The sequence below is a fragment of the Bos grunniens genome, chromosome 9, assembly GCF_055505025.1.
Source record: "Bos grunniens cultivar Pamir isolate PY7600 chromosome 9, Bosgru_T2T1.0, whole genome shotgun sequence".
NCBI classification, from domain to species: domain Eukaryota; kingdom Metazoa; phylum Chordata; class Mammalia; order Artiodactyla; family Bovidae; genus Bos; species Bos grunniens.
This window is the reverse complement of record NC_141173.1, coordinates 87,453,068-87,479,193: the sequence shown is the minus strand read 5'-3', so window position 1 is coordinate 87,479,193 and position 26,126 is coordinate 87,453,068. Positions and strand designations below refer to the sequence as shown.

Here is a 26,126-nt window from a genome sequence, read left to right as displayed (position 1 = left end):
AAGCAGTTTGTAAAAACAAGACCCTAAGATTTATCAAAAAAGGAGTGATTAGAGATTATGGTACAAAATATGATGTAGTCATTTTTAAAAGAAGCAGATCTGCAATTCCTGACTTGGAATACTCTCAAAGAGACAAAAACAAAAGCTCTTATAAAAAGAGAAAGTAAACTATGTTTCACTTGTATTGAAAATGTATAAATATATGTATGCTTCATATACAATTTCAATTTCTAGAAGAATACAAAATGAACTGTGAATAGTTACTGGTTGTCTCTGGTGTGGAGAACTTTTCATTATAAATCCTTTTGGTTTGCTTCTTTAAAAAAAAAAAAAAAACAAGTATATTTAGAAAAATATTTTGGTGTAATCCCTATAGAATCCCAGCTTGTAGAAACTGACAAGTTGATTCTAAAATATATATGGAGGGTGGAGGGTTCAAGATGGGGAACACATGTATACCTGTGGCGGATTCATTTTGATATTTGGCAAAACTAATACAATTTTGTAAAGTTTAAAAATAAAGTAAAATTTAAAAAAATAAAAATAAATAAATAAATAATAAAATATATATGGAATAGCAGGAGACCTCAAATAACCAACCTAAAAAAAGAACAAAGTAGAACGTACACACCGCAACTTCAAAACTTACTATAAAGGAACAACAATCAAGGCAGCGTAGTAATGGCCTAAGGACAAACATACAGACAAGCACACAAACAAAAAAACAAAAAGCACAGAAATAAACCCATCTGCTTATGGTCAACTGATTTTCTACAAAGGTCCCAAGGCCATTCAGTGAGAAAGGTCTTTTCAACAAATGGTGCCGGGAGCAGATAACCGACAAGCACCTACTGTATAGCACAGGGAACCCTGCTTCAGCGTTCTGTAATAACCTAAACGGGAAAAGAGTTTGAAAAAGAATAGATACAAGTATATGAATAGCTGAATCACTTTGCTGTACACCTGAAATTGACAACATTGTTCACTCCACTCCAACATAAAAAAGAAAAAAAAAGGAAACTGATGGCATAAGAGAAAATTTTCAACAATAACAACAAACCTAAATGGTGCTGGGACATTTGGATTGCCACATGAAAAAGAATGAAATTTGGACACTTATCTCATAGCCTTATATAGAAGTTAACTCAAAATAGATGAGACAAAAATTTAAACGCTAAAACTCTCAGGAGTAAATCCTGATCACCATGGATTTATCCACTGATTCTTATTCTTAGATATGACACCAAAGATAGGAATAATGAAAGGAAAGCGATGTCAGACTTCAGCAAAATTAAAAACTTGTGCTTCAAGGACACTTACCAAGAAAGTGAAAGGATAACTCACAGAATGGGAGAAAACAGTTGCAAATCACACAAGGGACTTATAACCAGAATATACAAAGAACTCATACAACTCAGTAATAAAAACAAATGACCTAATTAAAAAATCGGCAAAGGATATAAACTGGCATTTCTCCAAAGAAAATACACAAATGGCTCGACATCATTGGTCATCAGAAAAATGTAAATCAAAATAAGATACCACTTTACAGCTACTGGGATGGTAAGAATCAAAGAACATAGCAACTGTGGTGGAAGATGTGGAGAAATCAAAACCCTCAAAGACTGCTGGGGGGAATACAAAATGATGCAGCCACGTTGGAAAACAGTGCGGCAGCTCCTTACTCGAATGGCTAAACGCAGATCCACCGTAGCACCCAGCAATTCTACTTATGTGTGTATACTTACACTTATGTGTATACATATGTCCACATAAACTTGTACACAAATGTTCATCACAGCATTATTTACAATAGGCAAAAGTTAGAAACAATCTAAATGTCCATCAACTGATGAATGAATAAATAAAATGCAGTGTATCTATACAATGGCAGAATGCACCATAAAAAGGAATGAAGTACTAACACATGTTACAACTTGGATGAGCTTTTAAAACATTATCCTAAGTGAAAAAACCTAGTCACAAAAGACTACATATTATGGAATTCCACTCATATGAAGTGTCCAGAATATGTAAATCTACAGACAGGAAGCAGATTAGTGACTACTTATGGCTGAGGGTGGGGGTGATGGGATAAGAGGTGACAGATAAAGGGTACTGAGTTTCTTTCTGAAGTGATGAAAATGTTCTAATATTGGTTGTGGTGATGGTTGCACACATGTGACTATACTAAAAATCACTGATTTGTACCCTGTAAATGACAAACTTTATCTCAATAAATGTTAAAATAATGACTAAAATTTTTTAAAGCAAAAGAATAAAATATTTGTACATGCGGAAATAAAATGGTCTTTAGAAATGTTAACCAAAATTGTGTATCATATAGCCCCACACAGTATGTTTATGTTATACACACTGTAGAGGATATATCGGAGAAGGCAATGGCAACCGACTCCAGTACTCTTGCCTGGAAAATCCCATGGACACAGGAGCCTGGGAGACTACAGTCCATGGGGTCCCGAAGAGTTGAACACGACTGAGCAACTTCACTTTCACTTTTCACTTTCATGCACTGGAGAAGGAAATGGCAACCCACTCCAGTGTTCTTGCCTGGAGAATCCCAGGGACGGGGGAGCCTGGTGGGCTGCTGTCTATGGGGTCGCACAGAATTGGACACGACTGATGCAACTTAGCAGCAGCAGCAGAGGATATATACAATTCCTCATGTTATGTATTTATATATACTCATATATGTGTGTCTGTGTGTATATATATATATAAATACATATATTTTCTTTCATAAAAGAACTTATGAAAGTTTCATAAAAAACTTTCATAAAAAAAGTGAGTGTGAGACAAAGACTATAATTATAAACAGAAGGAGGATAAAGAACTGATAATGGAGATTTCCTCAGATAATTAAATGGTGGGATGGCTGGGCAAAGTGAGAGGTCAGGGGTCAAAAAGAGACATTTTTATTGTACCTTCCCTTTTTGGTGTTAAATTTCTTTTACCATATGGATATGTTATTTTCATTAATACTTGTAAAAAAGTTCAGCTTAATGTAGGAAATAACTTGCTAGTAGGCAAAACTCTTCACAAATGGAATGTACTACCTCAGGAGGTAGCTTGTTTCTCAGAAGGTACCCAATAGGATGGATTCACATTTGATAGGGTCCAATCGATGGATGGGTAAGTGGACAGGATAACGTCTGCTGCAGAGTTCTAGACGATGTTCAGAGTCTCTTCCGGAGAAGGCAATGGCAACCCACTCCAGCACTCTTGCCTGGAAAATCCCATGGACGGAGGAGCCTGGTGGGCTGCAGTGCATGGGGTCGAGAAGAGTCGGACACGACTGAGCAACTCCACTTTCACTTCTCACTTTCATGCATTGGAGGAGGAAATGGTAACCCACTCCAGTGTTCTTGTCTGGGGAATCCAAGGGAAGGGGGAGCCTGGTGGGCTGCCGTCTATGAGGTTGCACAGAGTCGGATACGACTGAAGCGACTTAGCAGCAGCAGCAGCAGAGTCTCTTCCAATCTTGAGATTTATTCCAACTTAAAAAGGTGGTTAGTCTTAAGAATGGGAAGAATCTATGAGGAGTAGGCCATTCTTTTCTCCAAAAGAAAAAAAAATTCTTTAAATGGTCTGATGTCAAGTAATTACTGAGTTAATTTAACATGATCTCAATGTCAACAAAGCAAGTCAACATTAAAAAAAAAAAAGGCATTTCCAATTAGCAGATGAATAAAAGTTAAAGCGCAAATTTTAAAATTTAAATTAATTTTTAGTTCTTTTTGAAAAGAGTATCTAACACCCTCAATTTTTGTTATGATTAGCAGTTTTATTAAATCTTGTTAAGTAGAAAGGTGCTGTGGTTTGGAGGGAAGTACTGCTGAAAAAATGACGAAGGAATGAGAAGTTCCAAGAAGCTAATTTTCATCTCATAAGTTTTTTTATTTGTATTTCTATTTTAGGTTCAAAGTCAAAGCTACTTCTTTTCAATATAATAGGACCATAAATATAACTGGAAAGTATTAAAGTATCATAAAAATGATTATAAGAAAAGGTCAATACCATAGGCGTTTTTTGTTATCGATAATGGAGAAGGAGAAGTCATTTTTGGCAGCAATGTTAGTTTGGTAAGAGCTTCTGGTAACTATAACAAAATACAGAACACAGGCCAACCCTTTCCTCCCCTAATCCCCAGTGAAAACTGGTTTGAATGAGTGGAGCATTTGTTCTCCACACTTACACAAGTTGCCAGTGTTACAAAAAGCATACATTTATGAATGGGAGAGGACACCATAAAGTCTCAGAATACAGTGAATGATAAAAGTGCTTATTGGCTCTTTACAGAAGTTAGGTAAAGTCAGGTGGTATGACTCAAGGAAGGAAATGTGGCTATCTGGCCAGTAACCTTACTACTGGTAAGCAATTTTTACTTTAATATTTGTTCTTAGCAAGTAAAGTAAGAATCTACTTCACGCTGACAGACTCTGAACTGAAATTTCTAACCTGAATTTGTTTTTTCTATTTGGGACTCATTTTTGTCTCTGATTCTTATAGTGGTTTAAGGACTCAGGTATAATTTATTTCCTTTGCAGGGGGTAGCGATAGACTTGGTGCCGAGATGAGCAGGGTCCCGATTAAAGTCTCTGTGTCCTTGTCTTTTGAAGTAAAATGCTGACTCAAGAGTTAATGACTGGAAAATGTGAAGATGTAGAAACAGACTAACTGTTGGGCTAGGGAACTGCTAACAAGTTAGACTATAATCTGGCCATATAACACAGTCACCAACTCTCAGTTTTCTGAAAGACAGAGATAAAGGCCTGAGAAACAATGCTAAGTTGTAGTTGTTTATACAGGAAGGACCACACTTCAGATGAAAACTGCTGACCACAAGAACACAGATCCTAGACTAGCTGAAATCAGAAGGCTAATGATACTTGAAACCTCACCCTGATGCCAACCAATCGAAGAACTGTCCATGAGCTCATCAGCCCTGCTCCTTGAACACTATAAAACTCACTAACCTTCCAGGGCGGGTCACATGGTTGTCATGGAACTGGTCCACTGTGGCCTCCTTTGCCTGGCAAAGCGATAAAAGCTGCACTCAAAACTCTGTCTCAAGGTTTCTATTAGGCACTGGTGAACAGAGGCCGAGTTTCACTAACTTCCTCCTTCCCTCTCATTCTACAACAGAGGGCATATAAGAAATTATAAAGAAATTCTCATTTTTAAATTTTATTGTAGTACATATTTCAAATGTTAAATGGTAAGTTAAAAATAATGCATTTTGGTTACAAACTTATTGATGCATGTTCTCTCAATTTGAGAAAAATATTTTCCTATGATTCTAGTACTTGGCTCAACTTCTTTTTTCTACTCTGAAACAGTGTTTCAGGAGCTTTAGAAAGATCAATTTCACTGCAGGAAGCAGCCACATTTCTTTTCTCTTTATTACCCACACCACACAAATTAAGACTTCAGAAAAGATCCTAACTTAAACACCAGTGTTATTTGGGTCACCTCATTTAGTGCTGTGCAAATGGCAAAGCATTACACATGCATAAATTAACAATGCAAGAGATGCATTGTGTAGGAAGGAACAGTCCTTTGATTTGATTGGATGATATATAAGTCTAGGTCAACACTCGTTCCATGGTAACTAGAAAAACGAGATAAGAGGTGGGAGAACAACAGCCACCCCACTACAGTGCACACACGCAGATAACACAAGGGTACACAGCCATACAAGTGTTCGGAAATTCCATATGTATGTAGGTATGCTTAAGGAAAGTGATCATGGTTGTTCCAGCTGTCTGAAGGTGATTAGTAAAGAGAAATAATCAGTGGCCTATTCTGGGAAACCCTGCTTTTTTGGGTAGGATTTGAGTTCTCAAACCAGATCCCTTATTCATTAGCAATTTTTTTTTCTACCTTCAAGTGTCTTTATAAGGTGCTTCCTATCCCTACTCAGGGTATTCCTTTATTGTTCCAAGTTATTTCTAATTATATCTACATATCATCTATTTGTGACTTCTTTCCTAATAGCTGCCTTTATTTATTTTTATTAAGTGATCTTTTAGCTCCATGCTTCTCAAACTGAGCCATACATGGCCCCTCACACATGGTATAGCAGGGGTTATATAAAGGTACAAGAGAAACTTGAACCATTTTTTCAGAGGGTTCATTTTGAAAATCTGAAAAGACATTATAGTGTTGTGGGCTCTGTTAACTGCCTAGGTGAGAATCTGGATGCTGCTACCTGTCCTTTGTACAGGTATCAACCTGTTCTTAAGCATTTTAAGCTGAAAATAGGAATATTACTAGTGTCTACTTTATATTTGGTTACGAGAAATAAATGGGCTTTCAGAACAATGCCTAACACACAGTAAGCTTTCAGCAGGTTATTAGTTGTTATGTATCTTAACATGTTGCACTCATCTTACACACTAGTAAAGTAATGCTCAAAATTCTCTAAGCCAGGCTTCAGCAACACATGAACCATGAACCTCCAGATGTTCAAGCTGGATTTAGAAAAGGCAGAGGAACCAGAGATCAAATTGACAACATCTGCTGGATCATGGAAAAAGCAAGAATGTTCCAGAAAAACATCTCTTTCTGCTTTATTGACTATGCCAAAGCCTTTAACTGTGTGGATCACAATAAACTGTGGAAAATTCTGAAAGAGATGGGAATACCAGACCACCTGACCTGCCTCTTGAGAAACCTATATGCAGGTCAGGAAGCAACAGTTAGAACTGGACATGGAACAACAGACTGGTTCCAAATAGGAAAAGGAGTACGTCAAGGCTGTATATTGTCACCCTGCTTACTTAACTTATATGCAGAGTACATCATGAGAAACACTGGGCTGGAAGAAGCACAAGCTGGAATCAAGATTGCTGGGAGAAATCTCAATAACCTCAGATATGCAGATGACACCACCCTTATGGCAGAAAGTGAAGAAGAACTGAAGAGCCTCTTGATAAAAGTGAAAGAGGAGAGTGAAAAAGCTTAAAAGCTTAAAGCTCAACATTCAGAAAACTAAGATCATGGCATCTGGTCCCATCACTTCATGGGAAATAGATGGGGAAACAGTGGAAACAGGGGCTGACTTTATTTTTCTGGGCTCCAAAACCACTGCAGATGGTGACTGCAGCCATGAAATTAAAAGATGCTTACTCCTTGGAAGGAAAGCAACCTAGACAGCATATTAAAAAGCAGAGACATTACTTTGTCAACAAAGGTCCGTCTAGTCAAGGCTATAGTTTTTCCAGTGGTCATGTATGGATGTGAGAGTTGGACTATAAAGAAAGCTGAGTGCAGAAGAATTGATGCTTTTGAACTGTGGTGTTGGAGAAGACTCTTGAGAGTCCCTTGGACTGCAAGGAGATCCAACCAGTCCATCCTAAAGGAAATCAGTCCTGGGTGTTCTTTGGAAGGACTGATGTTGATGCTGAAACTCCCTTACTTGGGTCACCTGATGAGAAGAGCTGACTCATTTGAAAAGATCCTGATGCTGGGAAAGATTGAGGGCAGGAGGAGAGGGGGACGACAGAGGATGAGATGGTTGGATGGCATCGCAGACTCAATGGACATGGTAAACTCCAGGAGTTGGTGATGGACAGCGAGGCCTGGCATGCTGTGGTTCATGGGGTTGCAAAGAGTTGGACACAACTGAGCAACTGAACTGAACTGATCTGATCTTAACATTATTCATTTCCCCCTTGAGCAAATGTAAGCAAAGATGGAGAGAGGAAATGCTGAGGGGTGGATTCAGATAGGGATCTAAGAAATAGTCTCACTGAAAAGGTGACTGAGTAAAGACCTGAAGGGACTGAGAACCGTGTATTCAGGGAGAAGAGAATTTTAGACAGAGAGACCACCAAGCACAAGGGCTTAATGTATGCCTTCTAAGGTTTAAGGGGCAGAAGCATGAAGGCCAGCAGGGCTGGGACAGAGTGAGTGAGGTGGTGAGTAAAAGTAAGAGATGAGGGAGAGCCAGTGGATCTCTGAAATGAAAAGGTGGTGATCATGTGCAGATGAGTCATACAATCTGACTTATGTTTTTCAAACCGTATTCCTTTGGATGCTGAGTTAAAAGACCCTAAGTAGACAAGGGTGAAAGCAGGTAGGCTACTGTAATAATCCACTTGAGAGAAGACGGTGACTCAGACCAGAGTGGTGACAATGGATGGGGGTAGTAAGAAAAGAGAATTCTTGATATACTTTGAAAGTTAAAGTTGACAGGATTTAGTCAAATTAGATGTGAAATGTAAAAGAAGGAAGGAGTCAGTGGTGTTTCTGAAGTTTCTGGCCTGATTAAGATGTCATTAATGGAGACAGGAAGAGTAAGCTGGGGGCAATGTAAGACGTTTTTTCAGACACAGTAAACTTGGGATGCATTAAATGGAGATGTTAAGGAGATAGTTAAATAAACTGCTTGAAATTCAGGAAATAAATCCAGGTTAGAGTTACAAATTTGGGAGCATTTGGCATAAAATTTAAACTTATGAGGCTGATGGAGATCATCCAGGGAATAGTAAAGACAGAAAAGAGAGAAAGCCCAAGGACTGAACTTTGAGGCTTTGCTCTCACTTCTTTGTACAAAGAAGTGAAAGGTCAGAGAGACGAGGGAGAACCACCAAAGAACACAAGGAGAGGTGCGATCCCAGGGTGGCATACTGTAGCAAGTCAGGTGGACAAAGTGTTTCACAGAGAAGAGGGTGCTCAACTGCAGCAAGCGCTACCCACTCAGATCAAGAAAGACAAGGACTGAAAGACCACCGGGTTTACAACGATGCTGTCAATGACGGCCTTGCCAGGAGCAGGAGTGCTGCAGTGGGAAAAACCCCGGCTAGAGAGTAGGCTTAAGGAAGAAGGGGAGAGAAATGGGAGACAGCAAGTTTAAGCAACGCTTTATTTTCATATGCCAGTCAATATATGAGTATGTCTACTTTAGTAAAATATTCCCCTTTTCAAGTTATCTTCATAAAAACAATTATACCCTGGGAGAGTGGGAGGGGAGAAATACAGGTGAGGAAGATTAAGAGGTACAAACTTTCAGTTATGAAATTCTCAGTCACACGTATGAAATGTACTCTGGGGGAACAGTCAACAGTTATGTAATATTTTTGTAAGGTGACAAGTGACAACTAGACTAATCATGATCATTTTGAAATGTACAGTAATAACGAATCACTATGATGTGAGTGCCAGGAATTAAAACAGTGCTGTAAGTCAATTATACTTCAAAAGCAAACAAATAACTTGAGAGACATCAGATATACGGCTATCAGAGGGGAGGAGAGAGAGAGGAGTTAGATGTAAACAGTCAAAAGGTACAAATTTCTAGTTATAAGATAAATACTAGGGATGTAATATACAATACAGTAAAAATAAAAAAACACTGTTACATATTGTAAATGAAGAATTCTCATCAGAAGGAAAAAATATTTTAAAAATCTATGTCTTTAATGTATCTATATGAGATGATGGATGTTCACTAAACCTACTGTGGTATCATTTCATGATGTGTGTAAGTCAGATTATGTTGTACAATTTAAGCTTATACAGTGCTGTATGTCAATTATATATTAATAAAATTGTTAGAAAAAAATACTCTCCATTTAAAGATTAGCAACTATCCAAACATAGGAAATCTACTTTGATGGAGACAGTAGAAGAAAGGACTTTGGGGTAAGAATAGGAATTAAATATCAGTGGAAAAACATGATGTTATATTAAAAATTACTTATTGCCAAAACTAAACAGAAATGGCTCCAGTTTAGTCACAGATACATGGAACATAAAGTTTCAGCACAATTTCTAGAAAATTAGAAAAACCCACAGAGCTTTAAAACACATGTGCACGCATGAACATGTATGCTCACATGCACCTAGGCTTTACCATTCAGAAGCTCTAATTGAGCAAGTCTGGGGCTGAACCTGGGCAATTTTATGTTTTGAAAGCTTCAAAGGTGATTAAGAATTTGAAAGCACCACAGCCTAGCATGGGTTGAGAATCACTAGAATATAATTGTTTAAAACAAACCAAACCAATCAGGCTCCTCTATGAAATTCAGCAGTAAAATCACTATTTTTAGAAATTTTAAAAAGGACAAGTGGTACTACCAGTAGTAGGAGGCTATTTACTGCCTGGGGGTGACTATGTAGTATTTCCCAACCTATAATACTGAGAACAGTTTACCAGGGGATGGATGATTATGATAAATCCTTACTTTAAAGGACTCTGGCTAATTTATGAAACCTTTGTCAATACTGAAGAAACAAACACTTATCTTCTTTTTTATATGACTGAATTTAATAGCTTCCTATTGAAGATTAAATAACTTAAGAGGTCAGATATAATATAAATGATCTCTAATTGAATTAATATAGATATAATTTAGTATTATGCCAATATTAACTAGTCTATTTCTGAAAAGCATAATCAAGTGAGATAGATTTGAAATTCTTATTCACAATTCCAAACAAAAAGATTGCATTAACTGATGTTTAAGGGAGACTGAAAAGAAGAAAAAGAGAAATTTGAATCCTGTTACTGATACTTTTGAGTTATTCAAGAATGCATAGCAATTTAGACTTTGATACAAAATAAGGCAAAACCGTATTAGAACAATGAAGAACAGAGGATTCTTCTGGTCAAAGACAGCAGTTTGCTATACTAGTTCACTAATCTCTTATTAAAATGCATGTTTTTATGAATTTTTATTTGCAGAAAATTTAAAGGGAAAGTCAGCATCACTACAGGTGAAAACAAACTTTTATGAATATTAAGAAAACAAACAAATCAAGAGGTGATTATTTGGAACATCTGATAAGGCTATCATTCAAGCTTCAAGTTATAACATAATAAAACTGATATATTTAAAATTTATATGAATACTCTCAAAAGTTCTTAAGATAGTATTATTTTGGACAACATTTACAACATAAAATAATAATACCGATACCCATTTCTGCAGTGAAGTCAAATGTACACCAATTAAACCCAGAACGGAAAATGATCCCATTGCAATATTTTCATTACCTTGTGTGTAGGCAGCATCATCAGATCCCATACTCAACTTCCGTGCGTCACTTATTCTATCCACATGTGCTAAAGCAGGGTCCGTGAGGTGCTGAATATTCTCTGTTTCTACATAATGATCAGGATGGTTTAAAAGGTTTGTAAGTTCAAAGGTGGGGGACACCACCCCTGGTGAAACTGCAGGGGGTTTATTGGGAGAAACTGTAATTTTAAAAGTATATTTTGTATTGGGTTGAGTGACCACTACTCGAGGAGAAGTTGCAGAGTTATTGCCTATTGCTCGACTTTTGGGAGGGTGGTGATGAATAAAGGCAGGACCCATGCTCACTTGCCCGGACATATTCCTGGAGGCAGCGGATGCTCCAGAGTTGGTGGATATGAAGAGAGTGGGCTGATTTCGTATGACCTGCTCATCTCCTGCGGCAGCATTTGCTGATATATAGACCTTAGGTTGACTACGGGACATCACCTCATCAGTATTTGGGGGACTGGCAGCTATGTAAACAGTGGGCTGGTTTCTGTTTAAGGTCTGGCTGTTGACCGAAGAGGAACTGCTGGAGGTTCGAGGTCCAGAAGAACGCAATTTCGAAGAATTGTTTCTTTGTGGGGGTTCAAGTTTGATTTCAATCTGGTTTTTTCGAGGTCCTGTTGAAATATTCTGAATGTTATATTGGCTATGGGCAGAAGACTGTGAGCTACCAGACGAATGAATTGTGGGTGGTTGTGGAGTCGTAGGTGAACTGATGGGCATATAGACATGAGAGGTCTGGTGGCCTTGCTGATTCGGCTGCTGGGCTGAGGTATGTGGCAGGGGACTGGATGCAGGATATGTAGTCCAGGGACCAGGTTGTGAAGGTTGATAAACTTGTTGAGGGTTCATGGGATTAAACTGAGATACCCAGCCAGAATGCTGTTGTGTCTGTCGAGTTGTACCACTAGGAGTTGTAATGTAGGGCCTAATATAGATAGAATTTCCCTGTGGACTGTTAAGTACAGGTGGAGGTACACCATGTATGTGCAAAGAAGTAGGAGTATTACGACCAGTCTGGATATTTGGGGCTAACGTTACCATAATGGGATTAAATCTTGGAGTTTGTGGAGAAAGGTTAGATGTTCCTTTGCTGCCTAAGTGAAATCCAAGGTGTGGTGCTGAATTAGAAGCACCGGATGCACTGGACATTCCAAAAACATTAAAGCCTTGAGGAACTTGAGCTGGTGCTGTCTGTGGCTCCTGCTGAAACAGTTCATTATTGGACTGACCACCTTGAAGCTGTCCGTCACTAATGCTGTGCGTTAGAGTCCTGCTTCCATTCATTCTATTTCCCTCTCTTCCATGGTGGTAAACATTCTGTGACTGCAAGTCCAAGTTGAGAGAAGTCATGTGATTGCGTAGACCAGAAATTCCAGAATCATCCGAAAAATTCAAGTCTCCTTCACCATAAAGATACCTTGTACTCTCCTGAGAGAGAACTGCACAGCAGGCATCCAGGTTATTATTATTCTGTAAGACAAAATAAAAACAGCTTGTGTTAACCAGAAGCCAATGCATATACTCTCATTGCTATTAAAATATTACAAGATTAATCAGAGATTAGTTAGTACAATTATAAGAGATACATTTGAGCCTTTTTTCTTGAGAAACTAATAGTAATGCAAACAGTTGAATTAAAAATCCTCATTACTGGGATGTCCCTGGTGGTCCAGGGGGTTAAGACTTCATCTTTCAATGCATTGGCTGTGCGTTCAGTCCCTGGTCAGGGAGCTAAGACCCCACATGTGACTCGGCCAAAAAACCAAAACACAAAACAGAAACAATATTTTAACAATTCAATAAAGATAAAAAAAAATCCTCATTACTAAAGTAATGGTAAGTTCTCTAACAAACAACAGCTATAATAGGAGTTATTATTATAGTAGAAATAAAGAAAGGAGACAACAGAGGACAAGATGGTTGGATGGCATTGTTGATGCAATGGACACGAGTCTGAGAAAGCTCCAGGAGATAGTGAATGACAGGGAAGCCTAGCGTGCTGCAGTCCATGGGGTTGCAAAGAGTTGACATGATTGAGCAACTGAACTGAACTGAACTGATCGATTTATAGAACAGATTCACACAAATATAGTAACACTGCAACTTAATTAAAAATGCAGTTTGAATGTTGAACAAAATATAAAGACTCAACTTAAGCATATTAGTTAGTTCAGTAGCTCAGTCATGTCCGACACTTTGTGATCCCATGGGCTACAGCACGCCAGGCTTTCCTGTCCATCACCAACTCCTGGAGCTTGCTCAAACACATGTCCATCAAGTCGGTGATGCCATCCAACCATTTCATCCTCTGTCGTCCCCTTCTCCTCCTGCCTCCAATCTTTCCCAGCAACAGGGTCTTTCCTAATGAATCAGCTGGCCAAAGCATTGGAGCTTGCTGTATAATGAATACTTTGCATGTTCATGTGTTATGTATAATTCTTTCAAACCAATGACCTTTTAATAACTATTTTTTGTGGTATTTAAGTTAAAAGCTTCTAAAATTCATAACAAAGGTGTCACAATTCCTTAGGTGCTTCCTCTTTAGTGTTAAAAACAAACAAACCACATACGTATATGTATGTAATATAAGCTCAAGGTAGCCCCGCAGAAGGCAATGGCACCCCACTCCAGTACTCCTGCCTGGAAAATCCCATGGACAGAGGAGCCTGGTAGTCTGCAGTCCATGGGGTCGCTACGAGTCGGATACGACTGAGCAACTTCACTTTCACTTTTCACTTGCATGCACTGGAGAAGGAAATGGCAACCCACTCCAGTGTTCTTGCCTGGAGAATTCCAGGGACGGGGGAGCCTGGTGGGCTGCCGTCTATGGGGTCACAAAGAGTCGGACATGACTGAAGTGACTTAGCAGCAGCGGCAGCAGCCCCCAGAGTAACTGAGTTCACATCTTTGCCTTTAGAGAGCATCAATAATTCTACTCCAGAGAAATGAAAAAAATAAAAACAAACCAAAAAATGACTGGATTGTTTCTTAAGAAGAGACTGACTAACCACTACTCACAAATTATCCATAAAAATATTTGCTGAACACCCACAATGTGTACAATATTCTGTTTGGGACTGTGGAGGACTCAAATGATGTATAAACCCAGACTTTTCCTTAGAAGAGCTTGGAACTCAATTAGGGAAACAAAATATGGATTTGTGAAAAAGTAACATTTTAAAAATATGAACATGTGCCAAATAATAAGTGGTACTGAAGTTCAACAGAGAGTTAATATTGTAGGCTACTGTAAAAAGGACTGTGTTAATGAAGGAGGTACAATCTCATTGATTTCCTTAGTATATGGAGGACCTAAATAGGAAAAAAAGCATTCCTGGTGAAGGGAATGGCCATGAGTAAATACAGACATAAATGTGACAGTAAGTAAAAGTATGTTCTAAACAAAGTGATTGGAATAGATCTGGCTGGAGTTAAAGGTTTCTACTGGAAATTCTGTGGAACAAACTGTTAGAAAATCAAATTGGGATTAAATAATTTACAATTTTGAAAAATGAGTCACACTACGGAGTCTGGGCTTTAATATAGGAAATGGGAAGAGCCAGTAGAAGTGAAGACACAAAGGGTCTCTGGTGAAGATAAAGAACTCCACTGATACTTAAGATAAAGAAGAGAGGGGAAACTTTTTGACAAGAAGATCAGTTAGAAGACATGAAATAATGACTGATTGTGAAAACAAATTATGAAAGACTACGAACAGTCTTTCCCTGATAAGCTTCCCTGATAGCTTACTTGGAAAAGAATCTGCCTGCAATGCAGGAGACCCTGGTTTGATTCCTGGGTCGGGAAGATCTGCTGGAGAAGGGATAGGCTACCTACTCCAGTATTCTTGGGCTTCCCTTGTGGCTCAGCTGGTAAAGAATCCGCCTGCAATCGGACCCTGGGTAGGGAAGATTTCCCTGGAGAAGGGAAAGGCTACCCACTCCAGTATTCTGGCCTGGAGAATTCCATGAACCGTAGAGTCCATGGAGTCACAAAGAGTTGGACACGACTGAGTGACTTTCACTTTCACTTCACAGTCAACACAATTTGGCTATAAGGGAGAAAGAGAATTCAAGGAGAACTGGAAGACTAAGAGCCTGACAGAAAGGGCAGTTTTAGAGATAAAAAGGATGAACAGTCAGGTTAAAATGTCTATAGGTGATTTGATATGAGATAAAATCTTAGTAGAGAAAATGGTACTAAAAGGCATCTCCAAGTCTTGTTAAGAAATGGTAGTTCACAATTTGAACAGGTAACACAAAAGAAAAGATTAGTGAGTAAGGCTGGACTTTTTTCCCTCTTAAACCAACAGTTCAAATCTTTATGCCATAAAAATCCTTTTATCCTACACAGAGCTCTGAATTAATATATACTAGTTTTTCAAAGAAAATTTAAAAATTCATCACAATCTTTATCAACTGATTACTCCTTATTATAGTAAGACCTTATCTTTTGCCAGACCTAACTGGTGCTTTTGCTTCAAGCCAAGTTTATTGCTATTCCTAGTAAATTCTTCTCCCTATTCTAAGTCATAAAAGACCTCATCTTCTTATCTCCTTTTTGCTAACATTCCCAAATTAAAATGCATATTCCCTACTAAATCCAATCCCACACTTTTCAAAAGCTGACATCCATATTTACAAAATGTTTTAATTCTCTCAAGCTCCCAAAAATCCCTAATTCTTTATAATCTCTCATTAGTATTAATACTAGTCCCAGCTACACCATAACTCACATGTCCTTAGGTTTTTTTTTACTCTCTACAGACATTACTTTCTTATTAGCAAAACCATAAAAGAATTCACAGGGACTTTTATAAGGCTACAATAGGATAAAAGGAAATATACTTTTTAAACATTTTATTTCAGAAAAGTTTAAACACATATAAAAGCACAGTAAATATCACAAGTGAAGTAAAGTGAAGTTAAAGTTGCTCAGTCGTGTCTGACTCTGTGTGACCCCATGGACTATACAGTCCATGGAATTCTCCAGGCCAGAATAATGGAATGGCTAGTCTTTCCCTTCTCCAGGGGATCTTCCCAACTCAGGGGTCAGACCCAGGTTTCCTGCATTGCAGGCAGATTCTTTACCAGCTGAACCACAAGAGAAGCCCAAGAATACTGGAGTGGGTAGCCTATGCCTTCTCCAGTGGATCTTCCTGACCCAGGAATCAAACTGGGGTCTCCTGCATTGCAGGTGTATTCTTTACCAACTGAGTTATCAGGGAAGTCCAAATATCACAAACTCTCCTATATTCATTATCAATCTTTATATGGCAAATCTTTCTTCACCAATTTATCTGTCCCAGCTGCTCCCATTAAGCTAGATCAAGCCTGACATTATTTTGTTTCCATCTGTAAATACATCAATATGTATCTTAAAACATAACCGCAAATGGCATTATCATATCCTAAAATAATCAGTACTTAATATCACATAATACGCAAGTAGTATTAAAGTCCCGTCTCGTAATATCACATAATATCCAAATAAGTGTTAAAGTCCCTTGTCTTGCAGGTGTTTTTTTAGTTAGTTTAAATCAGGATCTGAGCAAGGTTCACATATTTAATTTGGTTGATATGCCTCTTAGATGTCTTATAATAATAATTAACCCTCTCCTCTTTCTATAATTTTCCAAGCCATTTGTTTTTGAAAAATGGGTCATTTGTCCAGTAGAATTTCCCATCTGGATTGGCTGATTGCACCCTTGCGGTAGGACTATTTTCTGTATTTCACTGCAAACTACTTCACTACAGGTGTGCGCAGGTTCATGCACACAAGTTTTTGGCAAGTCCCTTTGTAGGCTTCATTTCTTATTGTATCACACAGGAGGCACAATAATATATCTGCCTGTCTTTTTGTGACCTTAAGGCTGATTGGTAGGTTCTGATGTTGTCACAGCTTGATCCAGCTAGTGACTTTTAGCAGTCAGGGATGGTCACTGTTGAGAAACTTTATTAGGGGATGCAAAAGGGTAGTATTCCAATTAAAAGATTCCCTCTTCATGTATTGAGCTGCAATTCTTCCTCAAAGAATTTGACCTTTTCAACTCTTACTTTTTGCATAGAACAGGCAGGATAAATAAATTCTCTTTACTGGTTTTTAGAATAATGAATTGGTGCCCTAGCAACTTCCAAAGGTGACACATTTTCAGTATCATGATAAACTCCTGTATCTTTAACATTTTGATACGTGTCAAATGCTTGTCATTTATGGTCAATATATCCTATCTTTAGGCTAGTGGGAATGATTCCACATTGGCTCCAGTGTACATAGGACATGAGCCCAGTAGTCTTTCATAGCTTCCTTGCTTTCTAATATGACAAGATGTTCAAGATCACCTTGTATAGCTCTTATCCCAGAACTATGATCAGCTGTTTCTCAAAGAAGCCCTGGTTACATTAGTGGGAAATGATACAGGACTCCCATTAAGTGTATCAAAAGAGGCGGGGTGAGTTTTTAAAACGTTGAAAGTCACTGCTTTTTTGTATATATACAAATCTGCATTCTCTTCAAAATTACAGGAGAATCTGAATTGTTATTTCCAGTTCATCTTTCGTTTTCCCCCAAGCTTCTTGCATAGACAAAATCAAAGTATACACTATAATCATCCTTCTCATACTTTGATTCATTCACTCTTTCAACCAATATTTACTGAGCATCCCATTAGCCAAGTAGAAAGGAATATAATTGCTGTGTTAAGGACCTCATGGTCCAGTGGAGGAATTTAATATGTACATAAATAAATATAATGCACAATGGTAGGTGTTTTAATAGAAATATGGATAAGGTTTATGGGTGGAGGTCATCTGAAAAGACTTCAATTAAGGCTATAGTAGTTAACTACTAAGGCTTACAAGTAATACTTAATGCATTATTTTGAAAAGAAAAGCAATTTTAAACTTAACAGATTTAACTGTCATATTAAGAGAATTAAAAAATAATGAAAATTTCAGTTGAAAAACTGAAAGTGCCAGCTACACAACATCTGTATACTATTCTAAGTTATGATTTAGTTACCAAATATAAATGTTAAAGATATGAATTACACCTGCTGAAAACACAGCTATCTTAGAGAATCCACAGCACAAGGAAATGATGTGAGCAGTTCCAAAAAGAGGGAGCTGACCAGTAAACAAAGTCAGAAAAGAACAGAAATAATACTGATACTTCTGTTCTCCTAAGAAGTAAGATGTTTAAGAACATGTATACAAAGTGGCAGTGTGATATGATCCTTTAACTACTGATTTTTAATATTCTGTACACTATTTTATCTAGAAAAGTTCTGAACCAGTATATTATAGGGAGGATAATATACTTGTCTTCAGAGAAAAGACAAAGAAGCCTACCCAACTGAGACAGGGAGTTGCTGTTCAATCAGTCACGTCTGACTTTTTGTGACCCCATGGACTGCAGCACACCAGGTTTCCCTGTCCTTCCCCATCTCCCGGAGCTTGTTCAAACTCATGTCCATAGAGTCCAGTCATGCCATCCAACCATCTCGTCCTTGTCTCCTCCTGACTTCAATCATTCCCAGTACCAGGGTCTTTTCCAATGAGTCAGTTCTTTGCATCAGGTGGCCAACGTATTGGAGCTTCAGCTTTAGCATCAGTCCTTCCAATGAATATTCAGGGCTGATTTCCTTTAGGATGGACTGGTTGGATCTCCTTACAGTCCAAGGGACTCTCAAGAGTCTTCTCCAACACCACAGTTCAAAAGCATCAATTCTTTAGTGCTCAGCCTTCACTATGGTTCAACTCTCACATCCATACATGACTACTGGAAAAATCATAGCTGTGATTATAAGGATCTTTGTTGGTAAAGTAGTATCTCTGCTTTTTAATACACTGTCTAGGTTTGTCATAGCTTTTCTTCCAAGGAGCAAGCGTCTTCAGTGATGTCCAACTCTTTGTTACACCATAGACTGCAGACCGCCAAGCTTCTCTGTCCATGAGATTCTCCAGGCAAAAATACTGGAGTGGATTGCCATTTCCTCCTCCAGGGGATCTTCCCAACACAGGGATCGAACCCAGGTCTCTTAGGTCTCCTTCACTGGCAGGCAGGTTCTTTATACCACTAGCGCCACCTGGGAAGCCCAAGTAAGGGAGAGCAGCTCCCCAAAGAAAGTAAGTGTTAGTCGCTCAGTCGTGTCTGACTCTTTGCGACCCCGTGGACTGCAGCCCACCAGGCTCCTCTGTCCATGAGATTTTCCAGGCAAGGATACTGGAGTGGGTTGCCATTTCCTTCTCCAGGGGATCTTCCCAACCCAAAGGAAGGCTGTCACTAAATAAGAGCTATTTACACTACGTTTAGAGGTAGTTTATTTGCTGTGACAGTTTAAAAGTAACTTTCTAAATTTGGGAAGATTCACACCCTAGTTGTTTCCCTAGAGGAGTCCTCCCCATCCCTCACTTGTCACATTTTTGTTATATCAGCTAGAAGACATATTGCTTGAATGCCCAGAAAGATTATCAACTCAATTTAAAAGAGCTGGGTATTGGGAAGCATGTCATACAGAGTTTTGTTTTCATAAAACCAGATTAATGTATTAAAGTTGACACTACTGAATGCCCAAAAGAAATTCTAAATTATTTGTTGTTTTTTTTTTGTAGTTAAACCTGTTAACTTATTTCATCTTTTTAAAAAATAGGTAATTTATTTACAAAGATCAAAACAACACTAAAAGATACACATTGAGAAGTCTCCTCTCATCTGGCCTGTTCCTTCTCGCCCACCATGGATAACCCATCTTTTATTTCATTTTTAATCCTTCCAGTATATCCTCATACAAACAGGGGCAAATATATATACATATGTATATTTATTTATAGATGTATTTATATACATCTATATATACTCTACATTTTATTTAACTTAATACACCCTGAAGATTATACTTTAAGAGCTTCTCTCTCCTCCCTCCCTCCACATTCTGGACAGTTCTCTCAGTAGCAAATCTTACACAATCTTATTGAAGAATATAGTATTTTTCTATTTTTCAATGATTCAGTGAACATTCTCAGTATATTCTTATCAGAGAATGTGATTTAAAAAATTAGGAAGAGGTACCTGAGTTGTATAGCTCTGTGTATTCTTGCCACCTCTTCTTAATATCTTGTTAGGTCCATACCATTTCTGTCCTTTATTGTGCCCAGCTTTGCATGAAATGTTCCCTTGGTATCTTGACTTTTTTGAAGAGATCTCTAGTCTTTCCCATTCCATTGTTTTCCTCTATTTCTTTGCATTGATCATTGAGGAAGGCTATCTTATTTCTCCTTGCTATACTTTGGAACTCTGCATTCAGATGCTTATATCTTTCGTTTTCTCTGTTGCCTTTCACTTCTCTTCCTTTCACAGCTATTTATAAGGCCTCCTCAGACAACCATTTGCCTTTTTGCACTTCTTTTTCTTGGGGACAGTCTTGATCACTGCCTCCTGTACAATGTCATGAACTTCCATCCATAGTTCTTCAGGTACTCTGTCCATCAGATCTAATCCCTTGAATCTATTTCTCACTTCCAGCTCCCGGTCTTGTTTTCGCTGACTGTATAGAGCTTCTCCATCTTTGGCTGCAAAGAATATAATCAATCTCATTTCGGTGCTGACCGTCTGGTGATGTCCATATGTATAGAGTCTTCTTTTGTGTTGTTGGAAGAGGGTGTTTGCTATGACCAGCACATTCTCTTGGCAAAACTCTATTAGCCTTTGCCCTGCTTCAATCTGCACTCCGAGGCCAAATTTGCCTGTTATTCCAGGTATTTCTTGACTTACTACTTTTGCATTCCAGTCCCCTTAATGAAAAGGACATCTTTTTGGGGTGTTAGTTCTAGAAGGTCTTGTAGGTCTTCATAGAACCGTTTAACTTCAGCTTCGTCAGCGTTATTGGTTGGGGCATAGACTTGGATTACTGTGATATTGAATGGTTTGCTTTGGAAACGAACAGAGATCATTCTGTCCTTTTCGAGACTGCATCCAAGTACTGCATTTCAGACTCTTGTTGACTATGATGGCTACTACATTTCTTCTAAGACCCCGGATTCTTGCCCACAGAAGTAGATGGAATGGTCATCTGAGTTAAATCCATCCATTCCCGTCCATTTTAGTTTGCTGATTCCTAAAATGTTGATGTTCACTCTTGCCATCTCCTGTCTGACCACTTCCAATTTGCCTTGATTCATGGACCTAACATTCCAGGTTCCTACTACTCTTTAAAGCATCGGACTTCACTTCCATTGCCAGTCACATCTACAACTGGGTGTTGTTTTTGCTTTGGCTCCGTCTCTTCATTCTTTCTGGAGTTATTTCTCCAATGATCTCCAGTAGCATGTTGGGCACTACTGATCTGGGGAGTTCATCTTTGAGTGTCCTATATTTTTGCTTTTTCATACTGTTCATGGGGTTCTCAAGGCACAAATATTGACAAACTTGTACGTAGGTCAGGAAGCAACAGTTAGAACTGGACATGGAACAGCAGACTGGTTCCAAATAGGAAAAGGAGTACGTCAGGGCTGTAAATTGTCACCCTGGTTATTTAACTTATATATGCAGAGTACATCATAAGAAACGCTGGGCTGGATGAAGCACAAGCTGGAATCAAGATTGCTGGGAGAAATATCAATAACCTCAGATATGCAGATGACACCACCCTTATGGCAGAAAGCAAAGAAGAACTAAAGAGCCTCTTGATGAAAATGAAAGAGGAAAGTGAAAAAGTTGGCTTAAAGCTCAACATTCAGAAAATTAAGCTCATGGCATCAGGTTCCATCACTTCATGGCAAATAGGTGGGGAAACAGTGGAAACAGTGGCAGACTTTATTTTGAGGGGTTCCAAAATCACTGCAGGTAGTGGCTGTAGCCATGAAATTAAAAGATGCTTGCTCCTTGGAAGAAAAGCTATGACCAACCTAGACAGCATATTAAAAAGCAGAGACACTACTTTGCCAACAAAGATCCACCTAGTCAAGGCTGTGGTTTTTCCAGTAGTGATGTATGGATGTGAGAGTTGGACCATAAAGAAAGCTGAGCGCTGAAGAATTGATGCTTTTGAACCGTGGTTTTGGAGAAGACTCGAGAGTCCCGTAGACTAAAAGGAGATCCAACCAGTCCATCCTAAAGGAGATCAGTCCTGAATATTCATTGGAAGGACTGATGCTGAAGCTGAAATTCCAATACTTTGGCCATCTGATGCAAAGAGCTGACTCCTTGGAAAAGACCCTGATGCTGGGAAAGATTGAAGGCAGGAGGAGAAGGGGATGATAGAGGATGAGATGGCTGGATGGCATCACCGACTCAATGGACAAGAGTTTGAGTAAACTCTGGGAGTTGGTGATGGACAGGGAGGCCTGGTGTGCTGCAGTCCATGGGGCTGCAAAGAGTTGAACATGACTGAGTGACTGAATTGAACTGAACTGAACCTGAGTTGTAGGAGAAGATACTGTCCCCTCACTGTTGCTGCTCCTTTTCAGATTTTCTTTAGTTTTTGACTCCATTTTTATTACCCTTCCTTCCTCTTTCATTTTCATTACACATCTGATATCAACAAATATGGACTACTGATTCACTCACCAAATATTCATTATGGGCCTTCCACTATTATTACTGTTATTCATATTGGTTGCTAACATTACTTGAGCACTCATTATGAATCAGTTATCCTATTAGCTGCTTTCCTGCATTATCACATTTAATTCTCTGTGAAGTTTTTTTTAAAGTTTCCATTGTACACTTGAGGAAAATGAAGGTCAGAGAAGTTAATTCAATTGCTGCGATTAACTGTCAAATATTGAATTCAAGTCTCTTTTACTCACAAAACATATGCTACTTGTTATTATTAAAAATTTTAAATTAATTTATTTCCCTTTAGCTTTACCTGAGGTATGATGGATAAATAAAAAACTGTATATAATTAGGTTGGACAACATGATTCTTTTTAAAGGTTACAGTGGGAGGATTTAATATACTTATATGTTGTGAAATGATTACCACAAGTAACACATTCACTACTCCACACAGTCAATTTTTTCTTTCTTCCTTTTTTTTTTTTTTGCAGTAAGAATACTCAAGATCTACTCTTTTAGCAAATTTCAAATATACAATACAGTACTATTAACTCAAAACATATGCTTTTAAATAATGTACCACAGAAAGAGCCAGACATATTTGTAGAATTCCAACTAGCTGAGGATGATTATGGCAAAGGATATGAGGAAGGAAGGACTAGGCAAGAGGTCATGCTGCAGAAGGCGGCAAGATTTTAGATCACAGATCTAGTATGCTCTCATCAAGATTTATCAGCTTTACTCTGAAGGGTATGGGTAACAACCATGGGACTTTTAAGCAGGTAAATACATATACGATAAAATCTGAATTATTTAAAAGGACATTTCTATCCGAAGTGAGACAGACAGACTGGAAAGACCAAAATGGGTTAGACTAAAGGTGGGAGACTAATTGAGTGTACAGGAGTAGGTGACAGAGTGTGAACAAAATGGAGATGCTTGATATCAATACAGATATTGAGCCTTTTCAAGTTTCATAGAATTTAAAACTTTAAAAATTATTCAACAAGAGTAAATATGTCTGAGCCCCAATCACCTTTATCTCCATTTGAACAAGCTGAAACTTTTCTTGACAGAAAGATTTCCAGTTTAATCAAATGAGAAAGTACACTATCACGAAATATTTAGAATTATGTATTTCTAAAATTGTATGTACTAAGAAAAATCTAAAAATGTATTAGAGAGTGATATTAAATGGAAAACTTACAGAGTAAATTAAAAAAATATAAAAATAAAGTTTTTTCTTTAGAATTGGGACTTCAGGCACTGTCTAGTCAAATCCCTCCATTTTACAGGTAAGAAAACTAAAGGACAAAAGAAGGCATATTACTTGTCAAATATGCTTAGGGTGCCATTTAGGATTAGATCCCAAGTTTCCTGATTCCTTATTTAATGATTTTCTCATTTTCATATGAAGTGGAAGACCTGGAATTTTTAAAAGTTCTCCTGGCAAAACTGGGTAAAGGAGTCAAGCAAGCTCATCATATATGTGGACCATATATTAATGCTTTATATAAGATCTCACTTAATCCTCACATCTACTTTACAAGGCAGGTTTTATCCATATGACAGATGGGAAACAGAGAGCCTAGAACTTGCTAAAGGCTAAATGACTATCAGACATCAAAGCTCATCTCTCCATCATACTGCACTAATGCCAAAGAAGATAAAAGTGTTTTCCTCCAATGTTTAAAAAAATTCCAAGTTGTATTAATAAATTCAGAAATCATTAAACACTGACCTGTAACATGCACCTGGATACAACAACTTCAGGTACTTCAGGGAATTTTTGTCGCAGGTCATGCAAAACCTGAAAATCAATTTGGTGGCTTCCTTGGGCCATTCGTATATTGCCTGATCAGGACTATTTGTACAATAGGCAATTCTAGGCCTTAGTGGAAATAGTACTCATCTCTTCTGTCCAAGCATTTTCTGTGAAAGAAAGAAAAAAAAAATTTTAATGAGAACTGTTATAGAATTAATATTATCATGGATTTAAAATTTCAATGCAATAGGGTATGTGCTTTAGTATCTAACATTTAGTATAAATTATAAAAATATTTAGTCTTATAATGCTTCCAGGATAGTTACACTATCTTTTCAGTTTATAACTACTGATGGCAAACTTTAAAATTTTCTAATTCCTATGTATTTGTGTATGTTTTATAATGGATGTGCCTAAAGGCATTCAAATAAGAAATTACTGTCAAGGTTGTTTTAAAAGGGAAAATATGAGTAATGTCACTGATTTTTTTCTTAATTATCAGAGGACAGCCTAAGGGAGTAATCTTATTTATTCTACTAAAATTTTTTAAACTTTGGATCCTAAAAAACTTTGGTTCTACAAATAGCTTTGCATGCTCTATCTAAAAATGATCTGTAAATCAAAATCATTGACTTACATTGATATCACTGATATTTTATCTTAATTTTCAGATGTACTTAATCCTTAAATGTGTAATCAATTCATCTTCAGGGGCTTGGTAGCATTTTATTCCCTCTGTCTTTATTAAATCAGTATTTTAAAACACTAATGCTTGAGCCCCAACCCCAGAGCTTCTGGTTTGATTGGTTGGGAGCAACATGAGCATATGGATTTTTTTTTTTTTTCGGGGGGACGGGGTACGCGAACCCTAACCCTAACCCTAACCCGGCCTCGGGGGTGGGGGTGCGGGGTGTCGGGGGGAAGGGGTACGCGAACTCTAACCCTAACCCGGCCTCGGGGGTGGGGGTGTGGGGTGTCGGGGGGAAGGGGGACGCGAACCCTAACCCTAACCCTAACCCGGCCTCGGGGGTGGGGGTGCGGGGTGTCGGGGGGAAGGGGGACGCGAACCCTAACCCTAACCCTAACCCTAAACCCTAACCCGGCCTCGGGGCTGGGGGTGCGGGGTGTCGGGGGGACGGGGTACGCGAACCCTAACCCTAACACTAACCCTAAACCCGTGATTTAATCAGCGATAAATAAATAAATAATTCAAAAATCAAAACCCCTGCCCGAAAAAAGTCGCGGGCGCTTCCGGTCTCTGTCCCGCCCCTTCCGGCGCCCGCCCCGCCCCGCAAAAAGAGAGGGTGTTCCTATCTTACTCCTAGCTCTAGGGCCCTGCCTACCTACCTACATACCCACCTAAGTCCTACACCCTACCTGGGATTCGAACTCCTGACCTGCCTGCCTAACCTGCCTGCCTACCTCGAGCATATGGATTTTTAAAAGCCCCCCAAGAGAGTCTAATGTATGGTCCAAGTTGAGAAATACCAAATTTATTTATATCCCTAACACTTAACATAAACTATGTTTAATCTTAAAGCCTCTTTGGGATATAAATAGCATATAAATATATTAAACCTATATAACATATTAAAATATTTAAAATCATACTATTTGTACAATAATTAAAATACAATTAATTTTAGAATAAATTTAACAATAAGACGATCTCTTTAAAACAAATTTCTTATCTGTAATATTTCTCTTTTCCATAAGCTTAAATACAAGTCTATAAACTCCATGAATACA

At 38.2% G+C, this 26,126-nt stretch overlaps 1 protein-coding gene across 7 annotated transcripts in view; it reads right to left on the bottom strand.

Moving 5' to 3' along the window:
• Positions 1-26,126, bottom strand: part of TAB2 (TGF-beta activated kinase 1 (MAP3K7) binding protein 2) — an 85,620-nt gene that overhangs the window by 16,441 nt on the left and 43,053 nt on the right. For 6 of the 7 annotated variants that reach the window (XM_086318228.1, XM_086318227.1, XM_086318233.1 and 3 more), the window contains 2 exons: positions 24,354-24,544; positions 11,024-12,524 (listed from right to left, as the gene is read on the bottom strand). In XM_086318228.1, the coding sequence (XP_086174354.1) occupies positions 11,024-12,524; positions 24,354-24,455 (1,603 nt within the window). In that variant the 5' untranslated portion in view covers positions 24,456-24,544. The remainder of the gene's footprint in view (positions 1-11,023; positions 12,525-24,353; positions 24,545-26,126) is intronic. The other variant, XM_086318234.1, reaches the window with a different exon arrangement.